Source organism: Aotus nancymaae, unplaced genomic scaffold, assembly GCF_030222135.1.
Source record: "Aotus nancymaae isolate 86718 unplaced genomic scaffold, 86718_ANA_hifiasm-v0.15.2.pri h1tg000029l, whole genome shotgun sequence".
In the NCBI taxonomy this organism is placed as follows: Eukaryota; Metazoa; Chordata; class Mammalia; order Primates; family Aotidae; genus Aotus; species Aotus nancymaae.
Window position 1 is genome coordinate 16475051 of NW_026988442.1, and position 12155 is coordinate 16487205.

The 12155-nt window shown below is 42.1% G+C and overlaps 1 protein-coding gene across 6 annotated transcripts in view; it reads right to left on the minus strand.

Moving 5' to 3' along the window:
- Nucleotides 1-12155, minus strand: part of NDRG3 (NDRG family member 3) — an 86313-nt gene that overhangs the window by 14204 nt on the left and 59954 nt on the right. For all 6 annotated transcript variants that reach the window (XM_064382415.1, XM_064382416.1, XM_064382413.1 and 3 more), the window contains one exon: nt 5467-5523. In XM_064382415.1, coding sequence (XP_064238485.1) covers nt 5467-5523 — 57 coding nt within the window. The remainder of the gene's footprint in view (nt 1-5466; nt 5524-12155) is intronic.

The following is a 12155-nucleotide window of genomic DNA, read 5'->3' on the forward strand; positions in this document are numbered from 1 at the left end:
CGATTATGTGTCTTGGGGTTGCTCTACTTGAGGAATATCTTTGTGGTGTTCTCTGTATTACCTGGAGTTGAGTATTGTCCTGCCTTACTAAGTTAGGAAAGTTTTCCTGAATAATATTCTGAAGAATATTTTCCAGCTTGGATTCATTCTCTTCATGACATTCAGGTACACCTATCAAACGTAAATTAGGTCTTTTCACATAGTCCCATATTTCTTGGAGACTTTGCTCATTCCTTTTTACTCTTTCTTCTCTAATCTTGTCTTCTCATTTCATTAAGTTGGTCTTCGACCTCTAATATCCTTTCTTCTGCTTGATCAATTCGACTGTTAAAACCTGTGCATACTTCACGGAGTTCTCATATTGTGTTCTTCAGTTCCATTAATTCACTTATATTCCTCTCTAAATTGTCTATTCTCATTAGGATCTCGTCAAATCTTTTTTTCAAGGTTCTTAGTTTCTTTATGTTGGGCTAGAACATGTTCTTTTAACTCACAGAAGTTTCTTATTATCCACCTTCTGAAGCCTAAGTCTGTCGATGGAACACTCGTTCTCCATCAGGCCTTGTTCCCGTTGATGAGGAACTGTGATCCCCTGTAGAGGGAGAGGCATTCTGATTTTGGGTATTCTCAGCCTTTTTACACTTGTTTCTTCCCATCATTGTAAATTTATCCACCTGTCGTCTTTGTAATTACCGACTTTCAAATTAGGTAGGTCTCTGAGTGGACGTCAAACTTGTTGATTCCCAGCACCGGAATCTGAGCAACCCACTGCGCCGGCTAAAACAGCAGCATTAAGATTCATGGCGCTTTTCTGCCTAGGAATCTCTGGTCTGGCTTCCCTCTTGAGTCCCTTTTTCAATCAGCTGAATGGGCGACTCTGCCTTCCCAGAGCTCTAAACGTCGACCAGAAGAGGACCCAGTCCCGTTTACTCTGCACCGAGAACCGCCGCGCCAGCCACAAAAGTTGTGCTGGCGACCCGTGGGGCTCCTCCACTGGGAATCTCCTGGTCTGTGAACAACAAAAATTCGCCTGAAAGTGTGGCGTCCTCTCGTTCTCTGCGCTTTCACTGGGAGCTACAATCCTGAGCTGCTAGTAATCGGCCATCTTGGATCTCTCTCCTCCTTTGTATGTTTTTTTAATGTTCTGCCATTCTTCACAAAAATGGAGATATTGTAAAAATGAAGATAATAACCAGCTATCTGACAAGGCTGTTTTAAAGATTAAATAAGAAAAGTTATATAAACATATAAACCGTAAAGTGTAAAACAAATGGAAGGTAACATTTCTTTTCTTTTTTATGAGGCAGAGTCTTGCTCAATCACCTTGGCACAGTCTTGGCTCACTGCAATCTCCACCTCCCCGGTTCAAGCAATTCTCCTGCCTCAGTCCTGAGTAGCTGGGATTAGAGGCATGGACCACCATGCCCAACTAATTTTTTTGTATTTTTAGTAGAGATGAAGTCTCACCATGTTCAGGATATTCAACAGTACATTATTTTATTTTTTGAGACAGAATCTCGCTCTTTCTCACCCAGGCAGGAGTGCAGTGCATGATCTTGGCTCACTGCAACCTCTGCCTCCCAGGTTCAAGCGATTCTCCTGTCTCAGCTTCCCAAGTAACAGACTACAGGCGTGCACTACCACACCTGGCTAATTTTTTGTATTTTTAGTAGAGACAGGGTTTCAACATGTTGGCTAGGCTGGTCTCAAACTCCTGATCTCAGGTGATCTGCCTGCCTCGGCCTCCCAAAGTGCTGGGATTACAGGTGTGAGCTACTGTGCCTGGCTACATTTCTTTTAATAACCATAAAGCTGTCCAATTAACTTATCCATACCTTCACTGATATAAGCAGCATATTACCTATCTATATATACCACCATTTAACATTATACATTGTATAATTGTATATTCCATTCTGTTTGTGATACTTTATTTAGTAATTTATTATTTATTTTAATCTTTCAAATTTTATTTTAGAGATGGGGATTCACTATGTTGCTCAGGCTGGAGTACAGTGGCTATTCACAGGTAATTCATATTCATATAATGTACTGCAGCTTGGAATTCCTGAGCTTTAGTAGAGATGAGGTTTTACTATGTTGGGGGTTTCACTATGTTGGCCGGACTGGTCTCAAACTTCTGACCTTGTGATCTGCCCACCTTGGCCTCCCAAAGTGTTGGGACTACAGGCGTGAGCCACTGTGGCCGGCCTTACCAATACTTTTAAAGGTATAAAATACGAGAGAAACAAAATGGTCTATACAGTGAAAAGTAAGTCTCCCTCTTCACTACCCACTGTTTAATGGTCACTCTGTTGCTGGCCTTCTCAGACATCATCAGAGCTAGCTGCCAGGTTCTTGAGTACATAAGCATACATGTAAATATGTGTGTGCATACACACAGATATCATTAAACAGTTTTAAGCAGAAAGGAAAATTCTTGCATTGAAGGAAAGAAATATATCAGGGATAATTAAGAAGTCTGTTAATCCAGGGCAATGTGTAAACTTCACCACCAAGCCTTATTAGAGAAATAGAGATATGGAAAATTTGTTTGCATTTTCACCACCATGCACATGTAATGAGCCCAGAATACAGTTGGATACTGAAAAGAGTCTACCTGAAACTGTAGGGTACCCAAATCATACTAGAAAACTTTGTGAGAGCCCCAGTCTCATTCTAAAGATATTATAGTAATAAAAGTGAATACCAAATGACAGGCCAGGTGTGGTGGCTCATGCCTGTAATCCCAACACTTTGGGAGGCTGAGGCAGGAGGATCGCTTGAGGCCAGGAGTTTGAGACTAGCCTAGGTTAACATAGTGAGACCCCATCTCTACCAAAAAAATTAAAACTAGTTTAATGTGGTGGAACATGCCTGCAGTACTAGCTACTCAGGAGGCTGAAGGAGGAGGATGGCTTAAGCCCAGGAGATTGAGGATGCAGCAAACTATGATGGCATAACTGTAATCCAGCCTGGACGACAGAGCAAGACCCTGTTCTCAATAGACAAACTGACTCCCACCTTTTTAAAAACACAAATTATAGTTCTCTAGACATTGCTCTACGCTTGCTTTCCCATGTAAAGTATAGTAGAGATCATTCCTTAACCGGATATATAGACTCTCTCATTTATTTACACTACCTGTCTTCCCACATCTTTGCTAGTACAAATATTTTTTTTTCTCTTATTGGTGAAGATGAGCATTATTCATGTTTAAAAACCATGTTTGCTTCCATTTCAAAGCAATACAAGCATTAGTTTGCTTATATTTTTTTAAACTTATTTTTAATTTTTATTATCTTTTTGGCTGGTCAAGAGCAGTAGAGAGAGAAAGGAAAGAGTAGAACAAGGAATTCAATCTGTAACTAACTGTACAATCAATTCAGATAATTCACTACCTTTAGACCAGACTGAATGCTTAAATTTTAAATGAACTCTTCAGCCTTATGACAATCCACTATGACCTCATATGTTTTAAATTAAATGCATATATTTATATAGTTATATATAGAGAGTAATATATATAAAGTTATATATATATGTGTATATATATTACTGTACATATAGTGAGGATGTTCTTGCTTTTTAGAAATTATTAAATACTGCCCTTAGCTCTCCCCTCAGAGGCCTATATAAAGTAGTATTTATTTTTGCTATATTGCCCAGGCCAGTCTTGAACTCTGGGTTCAAGTGATCCTCCCACCACAGCCTCCTGAGTAGCTGGGACTACAGCTACCAAGCCCAGATGATTTTTGAATATTTATAAAGATAGGGTCCCTCTATGGGGTACCTGCCTCAGCCTCCCAAGTAGCTGGAACTACAGGTGTACGCTACCATGCCTGGCTAATTTTTGTATTTTTATAGAAACAGACTTTCACCATGTTGGCCAGGCTGGTCTCAAACATCTGACTTCAAGTGATCTGCTTACCTCAGCTTCCCAAAGTGCTGGGATTACAGATGTGAGCCACTGCACCCAACCCCTAAATTGCAGTATATTAACACAATGAACTGCTGCTACACAGTAATAAAAAAGAATGAACTACTGACACATGGAATGACATGGATGAAAAAAAGACAGTATGTTGAGCAAAAGAAGCCAGACTCAGAGAAATATACATTCTGTTATTCCATTTATATGAAGTTTAAGACAGTCAAAAATAATCTACGGAGGTAACAGAATAGTGAATACCTTGTTTGGGGTGGGGAATTATTGAGTGGGAAAGGATAATGAGGAAAGCTTTGTGGGGTGATGAAAATGATGAAATGTTAATGATGAAAATGTTCTGTTTGTGTTCTGGGTGGTAGTTACATTAAAGTGTACATCAGTAAATGGTCACTGAGATGCACTTAGGATGTGTGCATTACACTGTTTGTAAGTACTACCTCAATTAAAGAGAGGGCAATGTGGAGGCAAAACCCAAAGGAATCAGCTGGAGGAATTAAAGTGGTTGCCACTAAAAAGCAGAATGTGGGGTAGGTGACAGCCTCTTTGTAATAAGCCCTGTAGAACTTCTCTACTCTAAAATATATGTGAATTTGTAACTTCGATAAAAATATAATGAAATAAAAGACTATAGACTTTGGACTTAGCCTGACCTGGATTCAAATGTCAGCTCCACACACACCATATGGATGGTGGTGGCAAATTATGTTGCCTCTCTGGTCTTTGGTTTCCCTATCTTAAAATCAGACTAATAGAACCATGTAAAAACTAGTTTGCACATCTAAAGTCTTATAAATAATCAACAGTTGGTAAATGCTAGTTTTCTTCCCATCTGCCATTTTCCTTCAGGATAATATTTTAAATGAAGCAGATTACAATTAAGTACCCACTATTCCTACATATATTATTCTCCTCTCCCCACCCTAGACACCTCACAGCTCTCTGACCTCATTGCCTATATTCCATCACTTCTTTGTCGCTCACCCAACTCATTCTTCCCTTTGAAGAGGACCAGGGTCCCCCTCACCTGCCAGTTAAGTCCCCTTCCCCATCCAGCAATTATGTACATGATAACTGCCACTTTTTGTGAAGACTTGTTTCCTTTCCTCCCCAGTCGAAAAACATGGGACTTGAACAAGTTAATCTCTAAGCTTCTTTTAGTACTATCATTTCACAGTTTTTTTCCCTGAAATTTCTGTTTCTGTGAAGCCTTTTCCAGACCTCCTAATGGCTCTAAAGATGTTTGGGGAGGCACGTGATGCTGTCAAACATTAACAGATGGCATGCTACTTACAGAACAGGTAGCCGGAGACGCTGTCTTCTCTCAGAGTTCCACATGGCAACAACCATGTGGCAATAAGTTAAAGATTCACCTCTGCAAGGCCACATGCCTTTCAACATTGGAAGTGTTATTTGCTGGGATGAGGTAAATTCTAAGACAGCCCTTCTTTCCTGAAGTAAAATAAGAATTTGCATGCAAGCCAATAAACACAGCTCTTCTGGCTGGAACAGGCACTTACCTGCCCAAAGTGATGAGCCAAAATAATGTCCACAACATTGGTTGTCAGGCCAGAGAGCTGAAAAAAATAAAAACTCTGTCTTAAGAGGGTAAGCATATGCCAAAATTTACCAAGCTGCCCAATTAAAACAAGTACACTTTATTATATATGTTATCTTTTAAAAAACAAACGAAAAACCCCATAATTCAGTGTTATACATTTTCATGAGATGGTGGTTTCAAAGAAACACAGAGACGAGAAGCAAGTCAGAAAAAACTAAGTCTCTTTTCCAGGGTAATAATAAAGCCTGCTGTGAAATAGGGAACTGGAAGAGATGCTGACCATTCCTTCTCTGAAAGCCTGACCTAGACCTCATGGCTGTTTGCTACTTCATTCCAGCCTGTGTTTCTGCATTTACACTGGATTTATGGCTGATAAGGACTGACTTAACAATCACTCCCATGACTTCCAAGAGACAAAAACAATTTTTTTCTCTTTCTTCCAGTTTTTGCTATCTGGATTTCAGGGAGTGGGAGGAAATGATTTGTTTACAGAATGTTCTTGAGTTTTAAACATTTTTCTCCAATTTTTCCCATTTCAAAATGATGCATCCCACAGCCTAATAAATGCAGCAATATGTGTAAATCTGCATACTGTTAGTCTATTTTCAGAAAAATTTCCAACTCAAATTATGTTGCTAATTCCTGTTAAGCCTTCTTCCTTGGTTTTATGCTGAACTACTGCTGATTAGGGGTGAAGTATTGAATTGGGGATAGGCACAGAGAAGAGGTAGTGAGGGATAGACATGGCTATGCCTGGAGTAGGATTATATAGTCCCAGAAAGACTGAGGAGAAGTCCTGAAATCTTCACATAGGTTATCAGTGATGCACAGGTTATAAACTACAGAAAATTAGGCCAGGCGCGGTGGCTCACGCCTGTAATCCCAGAATTTTGGGAGGCCGAAGCCAGCGGATTACTTGAGGTCAGGAGTTTAAGACCAGCCTGACCAACATGGTGAAACCCTGTCTCTACTAAAAATACAAAAATTAGTGAGGTGTGATGGCACATGTCTGTAGTCCCAGCTACTCAGGAGGCTAAGAAAGAAGAATCACCTGAACCCAGGGAGTGGAGGTTGCAGTGAGCCGAGATCATGCCACTGTACTTCAGCCTGGGCAGCAGAGCAAGACTCCATCTCAAAAAAAAAAAAAAATTGTACCCACATACTAAGTAAGAATTAGGACAAGATTGATTGACTGATTGATTGATAGGGTCTCACTCTATCACCCAGACTGGAGTGCAGTGGTGTCATCATAGCTCACTGTAGCCCTGACTTCTCAGGCTCAAGAGATCTTCTGGCCTCCTGGCTAATTTTTAAATTTTTTGTAGAGATGAGGTCTCACTATGTTGCCCAGGGTAGTCTTAAACTCCTGAGCTCAAGCAATCTTCCAGCCTCAGCTTCCCAAAGTGTTGGGATTACTGGTGTGAAACACTGTGCCCAGCCAGGACAAATTTTAAATAAGCCAGGCTGTGAGAAGGAATTTCCACAGCATCTGCCAACAGCATTGTTAATGTGTTTTAGCTAAGAAATACCCCATTACTCCAAAATGTAAATATAGGAAGAGATGGATAAATTATTTAGAATCTAGTTTGCTGGTAAGTAGAATATTTTAATAGTTTTAATAAAAATATGCTTATCACAGAAAATTGCAAAAAAACGGAATGCAAAAAAAAAAATTCATTTTTTTTTTTTTTGTTGTTTTGTTTTGTTTTGAGACAGGGTCTCATTCTCTTGTTCTGTCACCCAGGCTGGAGTGAAGTGGCACAATCCAGGCTCACTGCAATCTCTGCAACCCAAGTTTTCAAGTGATTCTCCAACCTCAGCTCCTGAGTAGCTGGGACCACAGGCACGTACCACCACACTTGGCTATGTTTCTGTATTTTTAGTAGAGACAGGCTTCACCATGTTGGCGAGGTGGCCAGGCTCGTCTTGAACTCCTGACCTCAAGTAATCTGCCCACTTTAATGAATGCTTTAAAGCATTAAAAGAATGCTTTAATGAATATTCTGGGTCTGCAACTTACTAGCAATGTAATTTTAAGTAAATAATTTCTCTGTGGGATAGTAATGGTACCAGTGGATTGTCCTGAAGATGAAAAAGGTTAAGTATATCTAAAACATTTAAGAACAGTGCCTGGTACACAGTAAGCACTATATAGGTGTTATATTTTTAAAAAATTATTACCCAGCTCTTTAAATCTATTTAAGGATCACTACCTTTCAGAAAAGTTCCTAGATATTGACTTATTGAATTTCATGGTTTGAGTATCAATATGGCTTTATTATTTATTTATTTTTTTTGAGACAGGGTCTCTCTCTATCACCCAGGCAGGACTGCAGTAACATGATCATGGCTCACTGCAGCCTTGAACACCTGGGCTCAAGCAATCCTTCCCCTTCAACCTCCTGAGTAGCAGGGACTACAAGCATGTAGCACCATGCCTAATTTTAAAATTTTTATAGAGATAAAGTCTTGTTCTGTTGACCAGGCTAGTCTTAAGCTCCTGGCCTCAAGCGATCTTCCTGCCTTGGCCTCCCAAAATGCTAGGACTATAGGCGTGAGCCACCATACTCAGCCAAATTCTTTTTTTTTTTTTTTTGAGACAGGGTCTCTCTGTCACCCAGGCTGGAGTGCAGTGGTGTGATCATGGTCCACTACAGCCTCGATCTGCTGGGCTCAAGCATTCTTCCCACCTCAGCTTACCAAGTAGCTGAAAACACAGACATGTGCCACAACAACTTTTTTTTTTTTTTTTTTTTGAGACAGTCTCACTTTGTTGCCCAGGCTGAAGTGCACTGGCGTGATCTCAACTCACTGCAACCTCCACCTCCCAGGTTCAAGCAATTCTCCTGCCTCAGCCTCCCAAGTAGCTGGGACTACAGGAGCCTGCCACCACATCCAGCTAATTTTTGTATTTTTAGTAGAGACAGGGTTTCACCATGTTGGCCATGCTGGACTCAAACTCCAGACCTCAGGTGATCCACCTGCCTTGGCCTCCCAAAGTGCTGAGATTACAGGCATGAGTCACTGTGCCTGGTAGACAACTAGCTACTTTTAAAATTTTTTTGTTTTTGTTTTTTTGAGATGGAGTTTTGCTATTGTTGCCCAGGGTGGCATGCGATGGCATGATCTCGGCTCATCACAACCTCTGCCTCCCAGGTTCAAGTGATTCTCCTGCCTCAGCCTCCCAAGTAGCTGGGATTACAGGCATATGCTACCACGCCTGGCTAATTTTGTATTTTTACTAGAGACAGGGTTTCTCCACGTTGGTCACGCTAGTCTCGAACTCCAGACCTCAGGTGATCCTCCCGCTTCAGCCTCCCAAAGTGCTGGGAATAAAGGCATAAGCCACTGTGCCTGGCCTATTTATAAAAATTTTTTGTAGCGATTGGGTCTCACTCTGTTGCCCAGGCTGGTCTCAAACTCGTGGGCTCAAGCGATCCTCCTGCCTCAGCTTCCCAAAGTGCTGAGATTACAGAGTTAAACCACTGTGCCTGGCCAATAAAGATTGTTGATACGTTTAAAAAGTTGGGTGGTAGCATTCTGGAGACAATGTCCTGCAATGGTGTATTAGAATATTTATGGCAACGTGAAAGTACTGAGAAGTAAGCATTTGTTTAAAATGAGATTAACATATTAGGGACATTTTAGCAGGAAATAAAAACTTAATTTTCTCTTTGGAAATCAGTGATTTACTATAAAATACCATAGTTTTACATTAAAATAACATACACATAACATTTGTACTTCATCAAGAAAATGGTTCAAAACTGTTTCCTTTCTAACTTGAAAACAGTGCTTTTTTGTTTTTTTTTTTGAGATGGAGTTTCGCTCTTGTCACCCAGGCTGCAGTATAATGGCATGATCTCGGCTCACTGAAACCTTTGCTTCCCGGGTTCGAGCAATTCTCATGCCTCAACCTCGCAGATAGCTGGGATTACAGGTGTGCACCACCATGCCCGGCTAATTTTTTAATTTTTAGTAGATGGGGTTTCGCTTTGTTGGCCAGGCTAGTCTTGAACTCCTGATTCAGGTGATCCACCCTCCTTGGCCTCTCAAAGTTCTCTGATTACAGTGTGAGCCACTGCACCCCACAACAGTAAATTATTATTATTATTATTATTATTTTGAGATGAAGTCTTGCTCTCTTGCTCAGGCTGGAGTACCATGGCGCAGTCTGGCCTCACTGCAACCTCTGCCTCCTGGGTTCCAGTGATTCTCCTACCTCAGCCTCTTGAATAGCCAGGATTACAAGCACGCGTCACCACACCCAGCTAATTTTTGTATTTTTAGTAGAGATGAGGTTTCACCATGTTGGTCAAGCTGGTCTCAAACTCCTGACCTCATGATCCGCCTCTCTCGTCCTCGCAAAGTACTGGATTACAGGTGTAAGCTACCGTGCCCGGCCTAACAGTGAATTATTTTTAGCATAGGTAAGTTGAATGCAAGTGATGGCAGTGACTGCTGCCATCATGCTGTGTGGCTGGGGCTACACATTCCATGGAGTAGGTGGAAACCCCACCCCTTCTGGGTTGGGATGGGAGCTGCCAACCGCTGCAGACCCAAGCCCCCTGCTCTATGAAGCAAGCAGGAACCCTGCCCTCCTGGACAGGGCGCTACAGTTGTCCAAACTGAAGCTGTGGATCTGAGCCTCCCTGTGCTCTTGGGGGAACCGTGAACAAACAGGATTTGCCTTTCCAGGTGCTGCTGCAGCCACCACGCTGGTGGTTGCAGACCTGGGCCTCTGGCTGCAGACCTGGGCTTCCGGCTCTAGGAAGCAGGCAAGAGCAGGGGACAAGCGGGAGTCCTGCCCCTTCTGAGTTGGCGGGGTGGGAGCTCCCGGGTGCAGCTGCAGTGGCAGGACCAGGGAATTCCTGCATCCTGCATTCTTGGGCGCCCCAGGAAGGACCCTGCCACGTACTGGGGCCATGAATGGCAGCAGGAGGCAGATGGAGTCCTAGGCAGAAGGGGGTGGGGTCCCCAGTAAGGCCCCACCCTCAGGGCAAGGAGACCCTGAAGTCTGGGGGCCGGACTACTAGTCCCCTGGACTGGAGTGGGGACTTGTGACACCTCTTCCTGGCCTGCCCATGGACCAGTCAGCATGCACTTCATCCTTTCTGAGGTCCATAAAAGCCCTAGCCTCAGCCAGAGCAGGGTAGAGGATAACCAAAGGATAAGAAGACAGAGAGACTGGACAACCAGTTGCAGAGAGGAAAACACTCTCCACTGGAGCTATAGAGATGACCTGTAGGCAGAGAAGAGCTATCCTCTCTGCTGAGAGCTTCAGAAACCTGCAGAGACATCGGAATGACTTGCCTGTGGAGAGGAGCCACCCTCTCCAGGGCCTCCTGCCTGCTAACAGCTGAACACTCAACTGGACAACCTGCCTACAGAGAGGAGCTACCTACTCCTCTGAGCTATTCTAACACTAAAACTCTTCTTCATCCTTCACTTGTCTGTTTAACTCATTCTTCCTGGATGCAGGACAGGAACTCAGACAAAGGTGTTATGTTTCCAGCTAGAAAAACTGACACCCCAGAGATCCTATAACGCAAGGGATATAATTTTTTCCTTATTCCCACTTTTTTCATTTTAAAAAATATCCTTTGCCAACAGAATCACCCATTCTTTAGTCTGGTTTGGGACTAGGAGTGCTTATATTTGTAAAGTCATTAACATTCCCCTTTAGTTTCCTATCTCCTTAATAGATTTTAGAGGTTAAATTCCTTCATTTTTCAGTTAGCAAACATCAGCAATCCACATGTCTTTGGAAGCAGTAGCACAGATAAGGTGTTGGGGTTCACTGCAGAGTGATCCATTAATTTCATTAAGAAAGTGAAAATGCAAACTATAGACTAGGAGAAGATACCTGTGAGTCCATGTACCTAGGACTCACATATAGAATTTTTTTTTTTTTGAGACTGAGTCTTGCTCTGTTGCCCAGGCTGGAGTGCAGTGGTGCAATCTAGGCTCACTGCAATTTCCGTCTCCTGGGTTTAAGCGATTCTCCTGCCTCAGCCTCCTGAGTAGCTGGGATTATAGGTGTGCACCACCACACCCAGCTAATTTTTGTATTTTTAGTAGAGACAGGGTTTCACCATGTTGGTCAGGCTGGTCTTGAACTCGTGACCTCGTGATCTGCCTGCCTCAGCCTCCCAAAGTGCTGGGATTATAGGCGTGAGCCACCACGCCCAATCCAGAATATATTTTGAAGTGGGGAGGGGAATGAGGGTGAGAGCAAAAGACTTGAACAAGCACTTCACAGGAGGATATTCAAGAAAATAAGCTTGATATCACTTAGCCTTCGGGAGATACAAATTAAAACCCAGGATTATCTACCTATAGCATAGCTTAAAATTTAAAAGATGATATAATTAAAAATTCTTAATGACTAAAGCTATTTTGGTGATGGAAAACATAAAGTATATTAAAATATTAAAACTGCTCGTCTTTTACTACAATTAAAAGTACTTGTAATATCGAATGTTGGTGAGGATGTGGAGCAACTGGAACTTTCACACACTGCTGGTGTGTAAATGGTCAGATACTTTGAAAACAGTTTATTTTATTTTTGTTTTTTTTTTCTGAGACAAGGAGTCTTACTCTGTTGCCCAAGCTGGCATGCAGTGGCGTGATCTCGGGTCACTGCAA